The sequence below is a fragment of the Asparagus officinalis genome, chromosome 1 (genome assembly GCF_001876935.1).
Source record: "Asparagus officinalis chromosome 1, Aspof.V1, whole genome shotgun sequence".
Taxonomy (NCBI): domain Eukaryota; kingdom Viridiplantae; phylum Streptophyta; class Magnoliopsida; order Asparagales; family Asparagaceae; genus Asparagus; species Asparagus officinalis.
The window spans coordinates 1,546,979-1,566,683 of record NC_033794.1 but is presented as its reverse complement, the minus strand read 5'-3'; the positions used below and the strand labels follow the sequence as shown (position 1 = coordinate 1,566,683).

Genomic DNA, 19,705 nt, shown 5'->3' with positions numbered 1-19,705 from the left:
CCGCCACAATCACATGACAACGAGAGAGCTTGTGATCCTACTAAAGTTTTGATTCCCCATAACGCAGGTAGCGGAGCCTTGACAGAAAACATGGTGGAAACCAAGGGTCAGTTTGGAGCCAGTGGGTTCACCCACGATATATCACATCCCCTTGAGAAAGAGAGGCTAGTGCATCCAAAAGTAGAAGCTCTTGATCCTACTAAAGTTTTGGTTCCCAATAACGCAATCTCTGGAGCCTTGACAGTGAACATGGTGGAACCCAAGGCCGATAGCATGGCCGCTTCATCTCAATTTGTGAACTATGGATACAGCCAATTTCCCAAGCAGTCACAACTGCATGACGATGATAGACTTCTAGTTAATCCAAATGTGCCAACTGCGGTTGGGTTGCCTGTTGACACACAAACATCTTATGCAGGGGCCGCTAATCTTCCACTATCCCATTTTCCTGATCCTTTTCAGCCATTGATGCAGAATATGGCACCACATAATCATCTGGTTAAGCAAGATCCGGTTACTAATCAAAATTTTAGCATAGTCAAGAATGGAAAGTTCCATGCGGCTGCACTTCCAAATGGAGGTTCTCCACCAGAAACGCATGACAATGTTAAACCTATAAATGGTATGATGGAGAGTCTCCATGTTAGTACATCTGGACCTTCAGAGGCCTCCAATGGAAATTTTAGCATAGTCAAGAATGGAAATCTCCCTGCAGCTGCACCTTCAAATGGAGTTTCTCCTCCAGAAACACTTGAAAATGTTAGACCTATAAGTGGCATGATAGTGAGTACATCTAAACCTTCAGAGATCACAGAGCATCCCAGAACAGAAGCCACAGTTGATCGTGGTGTCCCTGTACTAAAGCGTGAGAACTCATTGGTAACAGAGAACACTCATGCGACCAAATCGCAAGTTGAAGGGAATCCAGTGTTTCTTGGTAATTCTTACATGATGCCTGCAGTTTTTCCCAATGGAAACTCTTTTAGACCAGTAACTCATCTCCCACCTCCCTCCATGGATTTAAAGCCTGGACACCATTCACTTGCTGCATATAACAATCAAGGATTCAGGTTACAAGCTGGAGGCGATGCAGTTTATCTTGGGAATGCCTTTATTGATGCTGGACTTGTTCCACAGAGAAACTCTGTTCGACTAACCAGTCAGATGCCACCCTCCTCAATGGTCTTTACGCACTTGCAGTCTCTGCAGTCTTCTGATACCAGCCAGGCATCAACTGTTATGGCTAATCATGGACCTTTGATATCTTATAATCAAGAAATGGTGGTTCGCTCAGACATTCAAAATGAACGATTGTTTCTGGTGCCAGCATACTCTTATGGCATTACTCCTGCCTACGATAATAACGATTCTGTCAATATGGTGCCTGTTGGAGGCCAGAAATATGAGGCTTCTTTGTTCCATCTTAAGGATCCACTCAACAACATAGCTGTCCCTCTAAATGGTACTGTTATAAGTCAAATTTCAAATTCTGGTGACAGCAGTGGCCATGTAGAACAGTTTCAAGGGCCAGTCCCATCGAACTCATTATTCTGCAACCAGGATCCTCGAAATATTCTGGGGGATATGCACCTACTGCTCCCAAGTATTAGCAAAATGCCTAGCCAAGAATCCATTTCCCCTAAGGATCTGTGCACTGAGAATCCTTTGGTAACTAGCAAAGGTTCAGAACTAGCTATGGTTGCAGAAGACGGATTTGACCACCTACAAAGTTCCAAAAACAAGGACCTGATCACGGAGTCAGTACGGCACAAACAAGGTTAGAAATATTCTTTCATTTTTGTTTTCTTGTGGTGAGCCTTAATTTCTGTGTACAATGTACCCTGTTGTTTTAACAGAATACACATAACAAATTAGTGGGCTTAGATTCCTACTCATCTATTGTCTTACTCCTGCAAGGACTATAACATTTGTAACCATTTTATGCATAAATAAGACCTTCGGAAAATATGAACATTTATTCCTAGGAAGTTTAAATCTATAAAGGCGTGTAGAATGACCTATTCAGTTTCATAGGCTGTTGTAAATTAGCTGAAAAGAGGGTTCAGATACCACTGCTCGAACACACCTAATTCTGTACTTAGTTGACCTTTGCCAAAACAATTGGGCCTAAATTGTGGTTAACTTTCTCTTTTTCTTTCATCTGCTCTACTTTGTACATAGGAGAGGATCACAATAAACAAGAAGTTCAAGGTTTACCTGAGCAAGCATTTGCAGCAGTGTTTGAGCCCTCTGTACCTCCTACATCTGTCACTTCTCCACACAAGATACCAGAATCTGTTCATCCATCCAACAGAGAAACTGTATTTGGTGAGATAAATACACTCGTACAGAGTGCGGCGACAGCATCTGATCAGAAAAGAAAAAACCCTCTGTACAGTTGTCTTTGCCCTCTGTACAGTTGTCTTTGTTGCTTACTTTTACCGCAATTAGGGCATAACGAACAAACAAGCAGATAAGGTGAATTTCGGTTTTCCGTTAACAGATGAAATTGGACACCTTCAGGTTAGCAGCTGGAATTCTTTTTCATCAGCAGTTTCTGATATCTATTCATTTTCTTACCAATTGAGTCTGTTCATCCTTCACTTCAGATAATAAAGAACAGTGACCTCGAAGAGCTACGAGAACTGGGTTCAGGAACATTTGGAACTGTGTATCACGGGAAATGGAGGGGTTCGGATGTTGCAATAAAAAGGATAAATGACAGATGTTTTGCTGGGAAACCAGCAGAGGAAGAACGCATGGTATGTTCTTATTTTTGAAGTTGTGTCTCTTCCTTCTATTATTTTCCTTAGCTGTTTATGCATTATGCCAATGTACATCTTCAGAGGGCTGACTTCTGGAATGAGGCTATCAAGCTTGCTGATTTGCACCACCCAAATGTTGTGGCATTCTATGGAGTTGTTCTAGATGGACCCGGTGGTTCTTTTGCTACAGTAACTGAATTCATGGTTAACGGTTCTCTCCGACGTGCTCTACAAAAAAATCACAAGTTAGACCTTCTCTCATTACTATAATATATGATTGTTGACTCTGTGATAATCTAGGCCAAAAATTTGTTGTCTTTTCCGAGCAACTGTTGTCTTTTATGAGCTTAAGGCATGACTATATAGTATCGACTAACTTATCATCTTTGGTTGTTAACAGGTTACTTGATAATGGGAAACGCCTTCTCATTGCAATGGATGTGGCCTTTGGGATGGAGTACTTGCATGGTAAAAATATTATACACTTCGACTTGAAAAGTGACAATTTGCTTGTCAACTTGAGGGATGCTCAACGTCCAATATGCAAGGTATTTTTCATGGCTGATTATTAAAGGTCAATGTTGTTTTATTACTAACCATTTCTCGAGACTAGGTTGAGAATTATTTGGTAGTGAAGAGAGACTTTAGGCTTGCTTTTTTCTGTTGATATTATTCTTGGTTTCTTGAGGATCTTATCTTGCCATTTTGTTTATTAACTTATTGATGTTATGTACAGAGAGAAGACTAGAGAATTAAAAAAATTCAATTCAAAGAAAACTAAATCTGCAGAAATTATAAATATTAAACTCTTCAAGGTTGAGTTGTAATGTTCTTCTTACAATTAGTTAAAAATGTCTAATCTCTGAGACCATATAAATATTTATTAGTAAGATCTCAATTATAATAATAATTCGACTTCTTTGCATGAATTTCAGAAATGAGTGCATATGTCATGACATGATATCCCTTTCCTCTTTTAGCTTTGGTGAACATTGGTAACAGACCAATGATTCAAAATGCCAAAGGCAGAGCATATACCTAATTAACTCCATCCCCCTTGAATCAGGACCATGTTCATGCATATGATTCATGGTGCATTGCTGATGCGGTACATCAAAACTCGTGGACAAGAAATATAAAAGAAAACTAATAACTTTCTTAACAAGCTAGTATGCAGTCTTTTTTTTGCATTTTTTGATAACTGCCGCATTAGAATATTCAGTATCCTTTGAAAAATTTTCTGTCCAATGTACCTTTTTATGATGTCAAAGCAGAAAAATAGAGAAAGAACTCATTGTTCTTTCTACACAACTAATTATTAGTCATGGAAATAAATGCGAGTGTGCTATTTATACATGGTCAAAGAATTATAGTTTGTTTGCAAGCTAATCCTTTCCATCCCCTTAAGTTCTAAAGGGACATCTACCTGCCTGAGAATTTAAAGACAATTTTTTTTGCTAAAACATCTATTTTTAGAAAAAAATCCTATGGGAAATTTCAACCTATCTTCTCTTTCGGACTGCAGGTAGCTGATCTTGGCCTTTCCAAAGTGAAATGCCAGACTCTAATTTCTGGTGGTGTGCGAGGAACACTTCCCTGGATGGCTCCTGAGCTTCTAAATGGCGGTAGCAATCTGGTCTCTGATAAGGTTTGTTCCTTTTCTCCCTCCTGCCCATTTTAGCTTGCTCTCTAAACATCTATGATGTTTCGATTGCTAATTTCTTCCTTCCCGCTGCATTTTTAATTTCAGGTTGATGTGTTCTCTTTTGCCATTGTGATGTGGGAGCTTCTCACTGGAGAGGAACCATATGCTGATCTGCATTATGGAGCCATAATAGGTAATAGCATTGCCACTGCTTGCGTATTTCTTTATAGGGTAAATTTCAAAAAAAAAAAAAAAAAAACCCCCCTGAACCTCGTGGGTGTTTTGCACGAAATCATCTAAACTTTATAAATTAGAGAAAACCCACCAACTTTCAAAATTATACAAATTCCCCTCGAAACTATTGTGAAATCATAAAAAGTTGACATGATGGGTAAAATGTTTAAACCAATGTTGAGAAAAACGAAAATGGGTTATGTAACGCTTGACCTCCTGTTAAGGGTTAAGCAAAAAAACGCAAAAGAACGTAACGCATAATGTAGGTTATATTGTTTATTAATTATTTAGATATTTTATAAATACTAACAATTCATAATAACTTTAACACTTAGAATCATCAAACTTTTCAAACATAACATCACAATTATCAAATAAAAAAATATAGTATCACAAATTCTTAACAAAAGTTAGTCATATATGACTAACTACCATCCTAAAAAGCATCATCAAATGATCAAATACGTTAACGTCATCAAGTTTAAGGCAATAAAAATAAGTCTAAAATAAACCAAACACTTCCAACTTAACTTTACAAAAATATTCTAATTCCTAATCAAGTTCACTAAATTAACTAAACTAAATATGACTATATAACAATAGTAAGAAATTATATACAAAGATTGTGCGCACAAAATTTAGTATTAGCTGAAAACTGAAAACTAAAACCTAATCAAAATCAAGAAATAACTGAAAGTAATTATCTTACTAACACAAGTAATGCACTAATTATCGTTGTACTCTAATTCTGTGGTAGATCTTGAAAAATTATGTTGAATGGTAGAGTAATTGAGCAACAAGTTTGATATGATTTAGGGTAAATTGACAATAGGAAGTATTAAAATCTGGAAGATAATTTTAAAATCACTATTTATTTAAAGGATTTAATATAAGATGTCCAATACATAACTGAAAGATAAAAAAATTTACCTCAAAGGAGTAGCCGGTGGAGTCTTAGAGGAGGCAAGGAGTTAAGGTTTGGGTTGGAGGAGGCGAAGAGATCGCATATTCGCAGGAAGAGAATATGGTGATCAGGACTAAAAGAGGTAGCGTTTAAATGATGTGGATGGTGAAGATGCATCCACGCATCCTAAATACTAAATAGAGATGCAATTTAACAAAAAAGCCCATGTTAAATGGTTATATAATGTAACAAGAGGGCACTGTTAAGTTACAAAACGGGTTATAACGGGTTTTTTTTTTTTCAAATATGGTTTAAACCACCCTTTATTAATATCTATCAATCCTGACCTGAAAAACTTAGTAGTAAAGTAAGAAGTATATGGAGGCAAAATTGCATGTTCTGACTTAAACTACTGTTCTCAATCATGTTATTTTAGTAAAACCAGTTCATGATGTTTTCTCTAATTTATAAAGTTTAGAGATTTGTGCAGAACGTCACAACGTTCAGACGGTTTTGTGAAACCAGTGGTTTCTATAATTTAAAATAGTAGTAAATATTTTGTTCTCTTGTCCTGTGACAGGTGGGATTGTGAGCAATACCCTGCGGCCTCCAATTCCTGAAGCTTGTGATCCTGAGTGGAGATCCTTGATGGAGCAATGCTGGGCAGCTGAGCCATCTGAGAGGCCAAACTTCTCAGATATTGCAAATAGGTTGCGATCTATGGCAGCTTCTCTTCCCCAGAAATTATAAAAACCCATGCGCGTTGATTAAGCGACGTCTCGATAGGGATGCTCTTTTAACCTTTCCGTGTCCTTTGGGCTCAAGAGAGACCGGTTGTACTCGCATAGGATGCAAAGAGGAGAATTGTGACCTATCACTTGTGAATAGAAGTAATATTTTGTTCTCTTGATTTCATTTTACTTTAAAGATTGCAGTGTATTTGCTTTTTTGTTCTGTGGTAGAATACAATGTAGTTGAGTGAATAAAAGATGACAGGCTCATAACGCTCTCAGTTTTTGTGCGGTGTTTGTGAGATGTTTGTTTGGTAGTCTACTCTTGATCTAAGCTCTTGGTCTGAATCAGGTCGAGCTTGAATTAAAGCGGCTACTTGCATCCTTCAAAATTCTCTTGGAAGATGAAATAAAATTTTAATTAAAAGTAATCCGACCTGCCGGATTCGAACCAGCGACCTAAGGATTTATCTGCAAACGTACTACAGTCCTCCGCTCTACCAACTGAGCTAAGGTCGGTTTTGCCTAAATGATTATAATGAACATTTTATCTGATGCTGATTCTCATTCTCCTCGTCTGTCAGCAAACTGCAAGTGCTCGTTAGTGCCTTGCACCCAAGAAGCCCAACTATAACGCTATAGCCATCCTTATTTAAGGTTACAACAAAAGCTCCAGCAGAAAGAATCAAGAGTCATACACTGGAGAGTTACCTACTTTCAATTTCAAAAGCTTGGCATCAACCTGTATGTTTCAACTTTCGTCCTACCTCCTCTCTCTATTTCAAGGCAACCCTTTTTTTTTAATTATCAAAATCCAATAATTTGATAAGTATTCATAAATATGTAGTTCATAATTAAGTTTAAGCTTATGTCAAATATTGCTAGCAAAAACTTGAAACCAGAACTCTTGTTTGAAAGTTAAACTAACTCTCTACTCCATAAAATAATTAAAATTTAAGTCCTTAAGAGCCATAAAAAGGGGAGATAGACAAAGCAGCGAGAGAGAAGCCTGTATCATTTACTAATTTATTGCTGATCAGATTTGGTGGCAGACTCTTGTGCGATGACTAAATTACAGGTTACTTTTGTGAGCTTATAATTTTAATTGATAAATGATTTTTTAATCACTATTGAATGTAACATATCAATAAATGAGGTTTCTTTAATCACTATTGATAAATGAGATTATTACATGGAGGAGAAGAAAAAAGTTTTTGTTTTAGAATAGGAAAACACTAGAGGCACACATTGTGCCACACGTTGGGACACACCTCCCTCTCTCAGCTACAGTACATGGGGCCCACTTGAGATTTTTAAATAAATCTCAAATGCACCCCTGTACTGTAGCACAAGTTATGCCTCTAGTGCCCCCCTTTAGAATAGTAGCTATATGTGTAGTTATGTTCGTGCGAGGTGACTAGCTTAATAATTGGAACGTCATGGACCCAGATAGGAGGGTAATTTCGGTAACTCACATTTATTTGGCCCCACTCAGAATATTATTAAAATATGTTTGACTCGTTTTCGTTTCTCCGCGTAGCGTCATTTTTATTTTATAATTCTCCGCGGCGCGTCATTCCGACGCTAGAAGGAACCGCCGGCTATAAAAACGCAGGAGATGCAATCCTCCTTCGGTTTCTTCTTCATTCAGAGTTCGATCGAGGCTTCGTCCAGGGTTAGGGTTCAAGAGTTCAGAGCCAAAGGTCAGGTATTTTATTTTGTCAGGCTTTATTAATCCGTTGTTTATCATAAAGAACTCTAGGGTTTTGGTTTCTTTCGAACCTTTTGCAAAATTAAGAATAAGAATTTTAGGGGAGATACGGAGGGAAAATTTCCTCCTTTCTGGTGAACTTTTCGTTTAGTTTTTGTTGTTTTCGGTTGTAATTCCCAATTTGTGAAAAATCTAGGGTTTTGTTTTCTTTCAAAATGTTTTCATTTTTTTTTTTGCAAATTTCAGGGTAGACTTAGAACGAGAAACTTGCCCTCCTTTCTTGTATTTTTCGGACTTCTCGTTTTTTCTCCATTTTCTTTCGAAATACTTCCTAATCTGTAAAGATCACTGCTTTATAAGAAAATGCTGCAGATTTCATTTCAAAGTTATAAACTTAACTGTTTTAGGGCTCATCAATCACGCACTGCGTTTTCATTTCCCCCCAAATTGGAGTTTGCATTTTCTTCCTTGTTTTTTTCTTGACATTTTCATGTTTAATAGTTTTTTTTAATATCAGGGAATCACTGAAACCTTTCCTGAGCTAGAAGCTAAGAATGGTGATGCCTCCCTCATCTCAGAGACCATTACTGAGGAGGAATGAAAATTACTAGAGGCTTGAGAGAAAGAAGAGGTCGAGGTCAAGTAGGACGGACCGTGATTTCGTGTTCGAAAAGTTGGACGAGCTGCTCACGCCACCCTGACTCTACTCTGAACTTTTGCTCCAGAAAATAGTTGACATCATCACAGCAGTAAGCATTTTATTATCCTACTTTAGCTTGTGCTTATGTGTTGCAACTGTCTGTTGTTGTATCAGAACACTGCAGTGGACGTGAAGAAGAAGATAGTCTGATAAGAGTGGTTCAAGTTTCAAAGTACAACACCGTAAGCTGTAATTATTTTGCACTGTTACTTAAACAAGTGATTCTGTCAGCTGTTAAATAGTGATATTTTGAATTCTCTTGTTGTGTAGATGATGCTTTGCCTGAATAATCAAATTGGTAGTTATATTTCAAACTCTGGATGCCAAGATGTTAACTTACAATGTTTCTTTTATAAAAAACTAAAAAGAAAATTAGACGTGCTAACGCTTTTATGTAAAGCTGACTCTCCAGGAAACTAGACTCAGTGTGTGGGCTCTGTGTAAGTTCTGGTTTTTCTGTCTGGTGCAAAACAGCCAAAAACATGTCTAGATTGATCGACTGGATGCAAAATAGCCAAAACATGCCTATGTCTCTAGCCTAACTTTTCTTTGCTATCCCTAGATATTTGTCTTCGTTGAACTCGTCTGATGCATAATTAATTGGGAAAATTGCTTCTAGCCCCCAAAATAACAAATTTTATTTATCCCGCTTCCTAGACTTTTTCAACACCCTAAAAACCCCCTCAATCAACTTTGTAATGCTTCTAACCCCTAACTTTAGTGCCACCTAAGCAAATGTTTTGCATTCCCCACTTTACCCCTAGTTATAGCCCATGTGGGCTGCTTAATCTTACACACACACACTCTCTCTCTCTCTCGTCATCATCATCTCCATCCTCTCTTTTCTCTCCCCACTCCATAGCCATTACCAACAACTTCTCATCCTTTCTTTGTTTTCTCTCGCCACTCCATGACCTCATGCACCATCATCCTCTCGTCCCCCATAGCCCAAAACAAACTCATTGCCTCTCGTCCGCATTGACTCTTATCTTCGATCGGTGACAGTGGAGCTCACCCCTCCATTCAACCTTTCATGGCCTCCTACACCATCACCCTCTCCTTCCCCCCAAGACGATCTCCCTTTTGATTTCAAGGCCTTGACCTCATCACAAGATCAAATGTAGCGGGAGATTAGCACCAACACTTATAAGTTTAGATCAACTGTTCGACGAAATGCCTAAGAGAAACAACTCCATCATGTATAAATCTTCGAGCGAAGGGCCAAGCAGTTAAAGGAGAAGACTATGTCGGTTGCAATTGCCGGGACCTCGGAGGTGAGGTGGCGGGACCTGGATTGGGCCCAACAAAGGAGGGGGCACGATGAGGCTGGGTTTGGAGATAGAATGCATTTCATGATTTTTCAGTAAAGGAATGTCAGTGGAATGTTATATAATGCATTTTATGATTTTTAAGCTAATGAATATTTTTAGATATTTCCTCTATTCCTCCTCTTTCCATTGCAAGACGAAAAGAGCTTAACAACAAACACACAAGCTTAACAACCAACACATAAACATTGCTAGACGAAAAAAAGAGTAATAAAAAACATATAAGCTTAACAATCAACGCATAAACTTAACAACTAACAAATAAGTTTTAACTAACGCATAAGCTTAACAACTGACAAAAAAGCTTAACAACTAATGCATAAACTTAACAACTAACGAGAAAACTTAGGCTTCGTTTGGGTATCATGGTATTTTCTTTGTTACGTTTTTGTAAAAAAACACCATGGTGTTGTGTTTTCCCTTAAAACGTTTTTAAAACATCATGTTAAATATTTTTGGTCAACACTAGTTTGACCCATTACAACATTAGTATTAAACACATTATTAATATATTATATATTAATTAAAGAAAATATATTATAAATAAAATATTATAATATTTAGTTTACATTATTATAGTATTAGAAGTATTAAATATAATGCAATATAAAATTATATAATGTATTATAATATTATATTGTACTTAATGAGTTATATTATATTATAATTATTACATATTATTTTTAAATAATTATATATTTAATTATTTTGGTATATCAATTTGTTATTGTTATATATTATATTAATATTTTTATAATAATGTTATTTTATTATTAATATAATATTATACTATTATTAATATAATATAATATTATATTATTATTCATATAAAATAATATTATTAATAATGTTAATATTATGTTATTACTAGTATGTTATTAATATTACATTTACTATACAATATGTTATTATAGTATTATTATTATATTGTTATGTTATTATTAAATGTTACTATTATATAATATTTTATAATTATTAATTTATTACAGTTTATTTATTAAAAAGTTAATAATATTATAGCGATTATACTATTGTGTAGTATATTATTATATCATTATTTATTATCAATAACTTTTTTATTTATTTTTATTAGTTTATTTATATTTTATTATTATATCATACATTGTTAACATATTAAATACTAGTATTTAATATGTTATTATATAAGATATTTTATTTATTATATTTTTATATTATTTAATAAATATTACTAATATATTAGATTAATTATAATATAGTATAGTATAATAAACATGTTGATAATAACTCTATGTTAATTACATTTTATATATTATGTTAGATATTATATTAACACATTCTCAAACTCAACCAAAGCACCAAACTTAAAACATCTTTTACGTGTTTTGAAGCAAGTGTTGTGTTTTTAGTTTGAGGATAATTTAGCTCAAAAAACACAATGGTTTCCAAACGCATGGTGTTTTGTTTTTGGTAAAAACACCATGAAAACAAGTAAAACACAATGGTATCCAAACGGAACTTTAACAACTAACACATAAACTTAACCAATAAAAAACTTAACAAACGCATAAGCTTAACAATCAATGGATAAGCTTAATAACTGATGAACAAGCTTAACAACAAATATATAAGCTTAACGGCTAACGTATAAGCTTAACAACTGGTGAAAACCTTAACAAGTAACGCACAAGCTTAATAACTGAAAAAAATTAACAATCAATGCATAAGCTTAACAACTAACAAAAAATCTTAGCTAATGCATAAACTTAACAACTAGTGCATAAGGTTAACAACTGATAAAAACGTTTAACAAATAATGCTTAAGTATAACAACCAATGTATAAGCTTAACAACTGATGAAAAAGCTTAACAATCAATACATAAGCTTAACAACCAACATATAAGCTTAAGAACCGACGAACTCAACAACCAACACATAAGCTTAACAACTGACAAAAAAGTTTAACAACCAACGCATAAGCTTAACAATTAACGAAAAACTTAACCAACGCAAAATCTTAACAACTAACGTCTAAGCTTAACAACTAACGTCTAAGCTTAACAACTAATGCATAAGCTTAACAACTAATGACTATGCTTAACAACTGACGAAAAAACGAAACAAATGTCTATTAGCTTAACAACAAATGCATAAGCTTAACAACTAGCAAAAAAACTTAACAATAAATACATAAGCTTAACAATCAATGCATAAACTTAACAACTAACGAAAAAACTTAACAACAAACGATTAAGCTTAACAACTAATGAAAAAGCTTGACAACAAACACAAAACCTTAACAACTAACTCATAAGATCAACAACTAACCTATAAGATTAACACCTAAGTCATAAGTTTAGCAACTAAGTTACAAAATTCATAGCTGATTCTTTATCTTTGAATGTTCAACCAAAATACTTTAAAATATTGAAACTCATGAACTAAAAAAAAAGATAGAAATAGAAAGAGGAGGAACAGAGGAAATAGCTGAAAATATTTATTGCTCAAAAATAAAAAATGCATTACATAACATTCCACTAATGTATTCCACCCATTGTTCAATGGAAGCTTATACTGGATTACAAAGTTAAGATGACTGTAGCCTAAACTTATAATTCTATATTTTAGCCTATTTTTTTGTTCAAATTGTAGCCTAAACTTATAATTCTATATTTTAGCCTATTTTTTTGTTCAATTTACCATTAATTTTCAGAGAACATTGAAATCAGACGCAAACTCCATTAACTACTCAAATATCTTCTTTGAATCATCCCAATTCACATCTCAAAACTGCACGAGCAATGGTGGGAATCCCAACACACCACCGGCGCCCAGATCTCCTGCCAACTCAGATCCAAGTGGGCACTTGACTCCCTCATCGACACCTATCTCCAAAATTGATGGGCCTAGTTTACGGCTGTAGCCGATGTAGCCGATGGAGATGCCACACTCTTACTCTTGTCGTTATGGAATCCGCCATTGGGGGAGGTGAGGGTGGTGGCACAGGAGACTGTCGAAGGTTCAAAGGAGGGACGAACTCCATCGTTGTTGATCAGCGATGGAGGTTGGAGCGGAGGAAAGAAATTGAATTGTTTAGGGCTTTTTTTATTTTAAGGGAGGAGGGAGGAGGAAGGAGGGGGCATTTTGGGATTTTTGAAAATAAAGTACATTGATGAGGACACATGTGAGCTTGAGGGGTTTGATTGTTTGCAAAATTTAATTTTGGGAGTTATTGGGGTGTTGAAAAAGTCTTGGGAGTGGGACAAATAAAATTTGTTATTTTGGGGGCTAGCAACAATTTTCCCTAATTAATTAACTTTACAGGCTTGGCATCGATCATAACCTCCTCCTCTCCTCTAAGATGTGTGCTAGCCTCCACCACTTTCCCAGGAGGGAGAGTGATAAGGAAATACCTATTAGTCTGTCAATGTTATCGGAACTTAATTTTGAAAAATTAAGATGGTTATTCAGCTGTATATATTTATATTTCCCCAACTTGATTATGTTTTCTTTTCTTTTTTATTTTCCCCATTTTAAGATCTTTCAAACTTCATATTGATTAACTCCTCATTCTTGATAATGGAGAAAGCAAATTATCTTCTGAACTTTTAACTGCAATGTGCTGTAGGTTTTTCCCTAGATAAGAACCAAACCTGAAATTCTTTTATAGTTTTATTTCCTGTTTTACGCATTCTTCTCTTTTTCTTTGTTATCCACCTGCCCCTGCTCACGCGTGCGCACTTACATGCACTTCTTGCTGCTGGTTTGCGTACTCGTTTTTTCGTAGTATGTTATTTTTCATTTGTCTCTCAATGTACATTAATATTCTCAATACCATCTCTTGGTGTTATTTATTTATTTATTTACTTCTTCTTGCTTTTTGTACGTGTGGTTTTCAGGTTCATATTGTAAAAAAGAAGGATGTCGAAAGAGGCATCTAGCAGTTTGAAGGATGCCGTTTTGTAGTCGTGTGAGGGAAATTGTTATGTCAGCAGTATTAACAACATTCACTAAATTGGTATTTAATAGTTTTACATCTTACTTCTGATTTGGGTCATTATATATAAACTCAACTACTGATACTTTGGTGAACATGATTCTGATTATGTTCCCTCTTTTACCTTCTCTCCAGGTCTTATGACATATTCTCGTGAGGCGACTGTTCATACCCAGGAATAGTTGGATCTGTCAGTTAAGTGTGAAAAAAAGATTCATACTCGTGTTATGATTGGATTGAGCTCAAAAATGGCAAGCAGGTAGTTTATTTTAATCAGACTAGATTTCTATGACTATGGCAAAATTATATAACTCTGGTTCTGATATATTTTCTTATTGGCAGGTTTCTTCATTCCAAGGCTTTATCATTACATTCAGGTGGCATATGCTAATTTCTCTTTCTAACTCATAAGCGGGTTGTACTGGTCAAGTCCAGGTTTCGGTACGGGGTTGGGTCCGGACGGTATTAGTACTGTCCTATAATTTCTAACGATCAAACTGAATACAAACTCTACTATTCAGCCAGTTAAATATTCCCTTCTTTGTGGCAGATATGTTGTTCCATCGGTTCGGTTCGGTTCAGTTCTATCGGTTGGTTTGGTTTGGGATTGAGGTACCCTGGATATTTGCCTTACTGTCACTATAATTCTGAACGAATTCTTTTGCCAAACGCCTAGAACCATATGTAATGTATGAGTCAGAAAGCCAAGCCCAACAGTTATTGAATTTTAAACTGCACCGTAGCTACAAAAATCTGTAACTACATCACCTCATGCAAGCCTATTCAAAATATATGAATCCACATGTAATAGAGATATATAGAGCTGAACGCACCACTAAACTTTTAATTTATCAATCAATATGTTTGTTTGTATATGGATATCAACAGGGATCTGTGGACTATGATTATGTGTCTCATATGGGCTCAAATTTAAAATCTACTAACTTAATTTATTTTGTGACAAGAGCTAAGAATTGGTGCGAGGTTGCAATTTCAATAGGGGTTCGGTTGGTTTGGTTTCAAACTAAACATTATTTTGAAAACTAAATTACTAAACTTCGATCGGTTTGGTTAGTTGTTCGGTTATAGCCAAAAAAGTCACAATTTTTGAAGTATGCAATATAGTTTCCATTAGGTCGAAACAAATGGTAATGCACAAAATCGTGGGTTAACTCATGAAAATTACAAATTTGAAGTTGTGTATCTAATTAACTGTCATTAGGCCAAAAGAGACAACAATGGATAGAAATCGTAGGTCATAGCTTATGAAAATTGCAAATTATGAAAATCACGAATTGCAAAATTTGAAGTACGCGTAATTAAATGCTATTGGTTGAAACGAATGAAAATTGAAAAATCTAGTAGGTAGCTATGGAAATTGTGATCTTTGAATTATGTATAATTATTTGTCATTGGGACGAAATGAACAAAAATTGCCAAAATTGTGAGTTATAACCTATCAAAATCGAGACGTTTGTGGTCATAATTAATTATCATTGTGTTGAACAACTAATAATGAGCAAAAATCTAGGGTTATAGCGTATGAAAATCTTGAATATTGAAGTTTGCACAATTAATTGCTTCTGGATTGAAGCGACATTAATGGACAAAAGTAAAAAACGACGGCCCATGAAAATCACGAATTTTGTAGAATGAGTATTTATTTGCATTGGCTGAAGAATTAAAATAGACACAAAATGTAGAATATAGTTGATGAAAATCGTGATTTTTTATGATAGAAAATTTAATTTATACCGGGTTGAAACTACCAAAAGTATACACTAAAATTTTGGGTTACTCATGCGAATTGCGATTGTTTGGTATGCATGATTAATTGTCATTAGATTGAACTGAAAAAATGAGTAAATATCATGAGTCATAGCTCGTGAAATTGCGAACTTTGAAGTATGCTTAGTTAATTGTCATTTAGTCAAAACAAATAAAAATGGACAAAATCATCGGTTACAACCGTGAGTTATATGCCCATAAAAATCACGAATTTTAAACACATAATTTGTTGCCATTGGATCGTAACAAATGGAAATATGCAAAAATCACAAATTTTGAAGTACACATACTTTTGTCATTAGATCGAAGAATGAAAATTGACAAATCGTGGTTTAGCCCATGAAAATCACAATGTTTGATGAAAGAAAATTCAATTGCCGTTAGGTCGAAACTAACGAAAATAGACTAAAATAAAGGGTTACAACTCATGAAAATTGCAAATTTTGAAGTGCATATAATTGCTTGCTATTCGGATGAAACAAACAAAAATTCCTAATATTTTGAGTTATAACCTATCAAAATTGAGAATCTTGAAGTAGTTATAATTAATTGATATTGGATCGAATTAACGATAATGAACAAACAATCATAGGTTAATAGGCATGAAAATCGTGAATAGAAGTTCGCACAATTAATTGATATTGGTTTAGAACATACGAAATCGCAAACTTTGAAGTATATGCCTAGCTTATTTAATTGTCATGTAGTCGAAAATGGAACGAAAATCATGGAATATAGCCCATGGAGTCCATGAAATCGCAAACTTTGAATTACATGCTTAGGTAATTGTCATTGAGTGAAAGGATAAAAATCATAGAATATAGCCCATGAAAATATCAAATTAATAGCGTGCATACTTATTTGTCATTGTCTGGAAGAATGAAAATTGACAAAAACCATGAGTTAGCCCATGAAAATTATTAAAGAAAATTTAATTGCCATTGAGTTGAGACAAATGAAAATATACTAGAATTGTGAGGTTATAACTCATGAAATCATGAATTTTTGAAATATGCTTAGTTAAATGTATTTGGGTCGAAGCAAACGAAAATGAACAAAATTCGTGGGTTGTAAACAATGTTTTAAATATTGGCCGATAAACCGATATTATCGGCGATTTATCGGTTTTGGGGGCCTTCGGTTATGATAAGTTCAATTCTAAATCAATTATCATTTTTGGATGTTTATCGCCGATAATACGGCGATAAAGTGAGTTATCAGCCGATATTGTTGACCCAAAAATCGGAATTATCGGCATTTTGTTCGAATTTTTTATTTCGGTCAACAGACACCTATTCAAGAAACTTTATATCCGACCCGACTCGAGTTTTTACCATTGGTTAGCGATCCTAAACATAATTATTTACATTTTGGTATGGTTAAATTATATTTTAGAGTATTATATTATGTATATCAGTGATATCAACATCTGCTAATGTCACTCCGATAAATACTATTTATTCCCTATATATCCCGCTATCCGCTATCCGATATGGATTTTGACCGTCCAATAAGTCTCCAATAATCGATATTTAAAATTTTGGTTGTAACGAATAAAATTAATAAAAATCGTGAATTTTAAGGCACGCATACATATTTTTCATTGGGTAAAAAGTAAATGAAATTAACAAAAATCCTAAGTCATAGCTTATAGAATTTTCAATTTTGAACTATGCATATTCAATTGCTAGTGGGTCGAAATAAATGATAATGTACAAAAACGGTCAATTAACCTACGAAAGTTGCGAATTTTTATGTATGCACTACAATTGCCATTAAGTCGAAACAAAAAAAAGGGACAAAAATCACGAGTTAATTTTAAGTCACACATACTTTCATGTGATTGGGTCAAAAAAAGTACAAAAAAAGTTGGTTATAGCCCATGAAAATTGCGATTATTGAAGAAAAAACTTAATTGTTATTGGTTTGAAATGACAAAAAATTGACCTAAATCATGGGTGAAATTCAAGAATTTTGACAATTATTGCACATGAAAGTCGTGAGTTTGAAAATTGACCAAAATCGTGCCCAATGAAAATCTCGAAATTTGAAGTTCTTATAATTATTATATCTAGTTTGAAGTAGTCTTAAATAATTGCCATTTGGTTAAAAAACGATAATGGACAAAAATCATGGGTATAGACTTATAGGGCAAGAAAATCGCGAATATTAAAAGTTCACGCAATTAGTTGCTACTGGATCGAAATGAACAAAAAGGAAAAAAATCGTGGACTGCAATCCATCAAAATCATGAATTTTGAAGTACACATACTTATTTGTCATTGGAACAAAGAAAGGAAATTGTCAAGAATGATGGCTTATTGCTCATGAAAATCGCTAGTGCTTTAATGCAAGTGCCTCTTGTTGTTTGTTTGCCCGCTCAACTCCGCTTAGTTTGTCTGCTCAATTGCCCTGATTAATAGAGATTAGAGATTAGTGTTAGATTACAATTATGATAAAAATTGATGCCGTTTTAATAGATAAAGGCTTGGATTATGTCCTGTTATCTTCAAATAAAGCAGATACCTGAAAATTATGACCTTAGAATTTACATGCATATGACTGACGCCGTGTTCAATCTGTAAGCGCTAGACAAAATAAGTTTTATTAGAGGATATCATTTCTTACAGTGACCAATGTAAACAGACAGATGGGTCATTAATGGAGCAAGCACTCATAGGGCTTACTTGTCCTTGATATGTAGGTAGAAAGGGAAAGGTCATCGGAGAATCTTATGAAGGTGGTAGTCTTGAAATTTAATAAAAAAAAGTTCAAAACTCTTTGTTTTGTAAAAAAGTGGGTTCAATCTAGTGATTGACCAATAGGGACATCAGTGAGGCCGGGTAGCGAAGAAAAGTCCAGCATGGAAGATATGAGAGAAGAATCTGAAGTGGTTAGGAGCCTTCATATGGGATTGACTTGTCTTCATGTACATCAGTATCTTGGTAGACTTCTTTTATTTTTCTGGAAGTATAATAATTTCTTTTTTAAAATGGCAGAATGTGGCTACCTGCATCACAATGCTCCTGCCTGCAGGGAAGGAGCTCCCGCTGTTCTCTATTCCTTGGCTGGCACACCTGAGCTTGCTTGGGCTGAAGCTAAGCATGGTGGGCATGTGTATACTCTTGAATTTATTTTGTCGTTCAAGGTTCATCTTTATTTCTAGTTTATATCTGATAATAAAATAAATCTTTGTGCTAGATTCTTGGTAAGTACATGTTGCATTGGACTGAAGTCGTGAGGAAATAATAGCATTATGGCTGTTGCAAATCAGCAAAATGCCATCACTTAATGATTCTCAATGGTATCCACTGTTTACTTTCTCTTTGTAGAAGTATCATATACCATTACATTCTCATTATATGCGTTTAAAGGTATTTTGAACCTCAAATAAATAGGCATCTTCTAACTTCATTATGTTTTGCTATAAGCCACCAGAGTCTCCTTATCTGCTCACCTGCCTAAATATTTGTCTGTACCGCCTCACTTTACCAAAACTATTCTCTATCTAGTCTACTTGTTTCCTTCTTCAAGAAACTAAATACTATACACATCTAAAATTAGGCTTAACATGGAATACATGTTTAAGCCAGTAGTTACTTGTAAGAAAAACCTTGGCAAAACACGAATGAAAATTGTGATTTACACAATTAATTGCTATTGTGTCAAAACGAACAAAAATGGACGAAAAACATGGGCCTCATGAAAATCACAAATTTTGAAACTAAAACTTGGTTTCTATTGGGTCGAAAAGCAAGAATTGACAAAAATCATGGGTCAGATCACCTATGAAAATCATGATTTTTTTAAGAAAGAAAACTTAATTGTCATTGGGTTGAAATGAATAAAAATTGACAAAACTCGGGGGTTATTATAGCATATGAAATTTGCAAATTTTGAAGATCTTTGGTAATTGCCCATG

The 19,705-nt window shown here is 34.7% G+C and overlaps 1 protein-coding gene, 1 long non-coding RNA gene and 1 other non-coding gene across 11 annotated transcripts in view; 2 read left to right on the top strand and 1 right to left on the bottom strand.

Annotated features, from left to right (window-relative positions):
* The window catches only part of LOC109829059, a 9,989-nt gene extending 3,429 nt beyond the window's left edge, over nt 1-6,560 (top strand). Inside the window, exons 3-11 of the mRNA XM_020396133.1 lie at nt 1-1,777; nt 2,182-2,378; nt 2,452-2,523; nt 2,610-2,762; nt 2,847-3,010; nt 3,166-3,313; nt 4,291-4,413; nt 4,516-4,603; nt 6,129-6,560. Coding sequence (XP_020251722.1) covers nt 1-1,777; nt 2,182-2,378; nt 2,452-2,523; nt 2,610-2,762; nt 2,847-3,010; nt 3,166-3,313; nt 4,291-4,413; nt 4,516-4,603; nt 6,129-6,298 — 2,892 coding nt within the window. The 3' untranslated portion in view covers nt 6,299-6,560. The remainder of the gene's footprint in view (nt 1,778-2,181; nt 2,379-2,451; nt 2,524-2,609; nt 2,763-2,846; nt 3,011-3,165; nt 3,314-4,290; nt 4,414-4,515; nt 4,604-6,128) is intronic.
* TRNAY-GUA lies at nt 6,711-6,798 on the bottom strand. The gene is given in 2 exon segments: nt 6,711-6,746; nt 6,762-6,798. It is a non-coding gene; the product is annotated as a tRNA-Tyr (tRNA).
* Nucleotides 7,831-19,705, top strand: part of LOC109845502 — a 30,981-nt gene continuing 19,106 nt past the window's right edge. The window contains exons 1-9 of one of the 9 annotated variants that reach the window (XR_002248391.1): nt 7,831-7,987; nt 8,508-8,721; nt 8,805-8,862; nt 13,898-14,016; nt 14,131-14,254; nt 14,338-14,457; nt 14,546-14,607; nt 18,783-18,890; nt 18,985-19,087. This is a non-coding gene — a long non-coding RNA (uncharacterized LOC109845502). Of the gene's footprint in view, nt 7,988-8,507; nt 8,880-13,897; nt 14,017-14,130; nt 14,255-14,337; nt 14,458-14,545; nt 14,608-18,782; nt 18,891-18,984; nt 19,088-19,705 lie in introns of all 9 variants that reach the window. The other 8 variants (XR_002248393.1, XR_002248389.1, XR_002248400.1 and 5 more) reach the window with 8 other exon arrangements.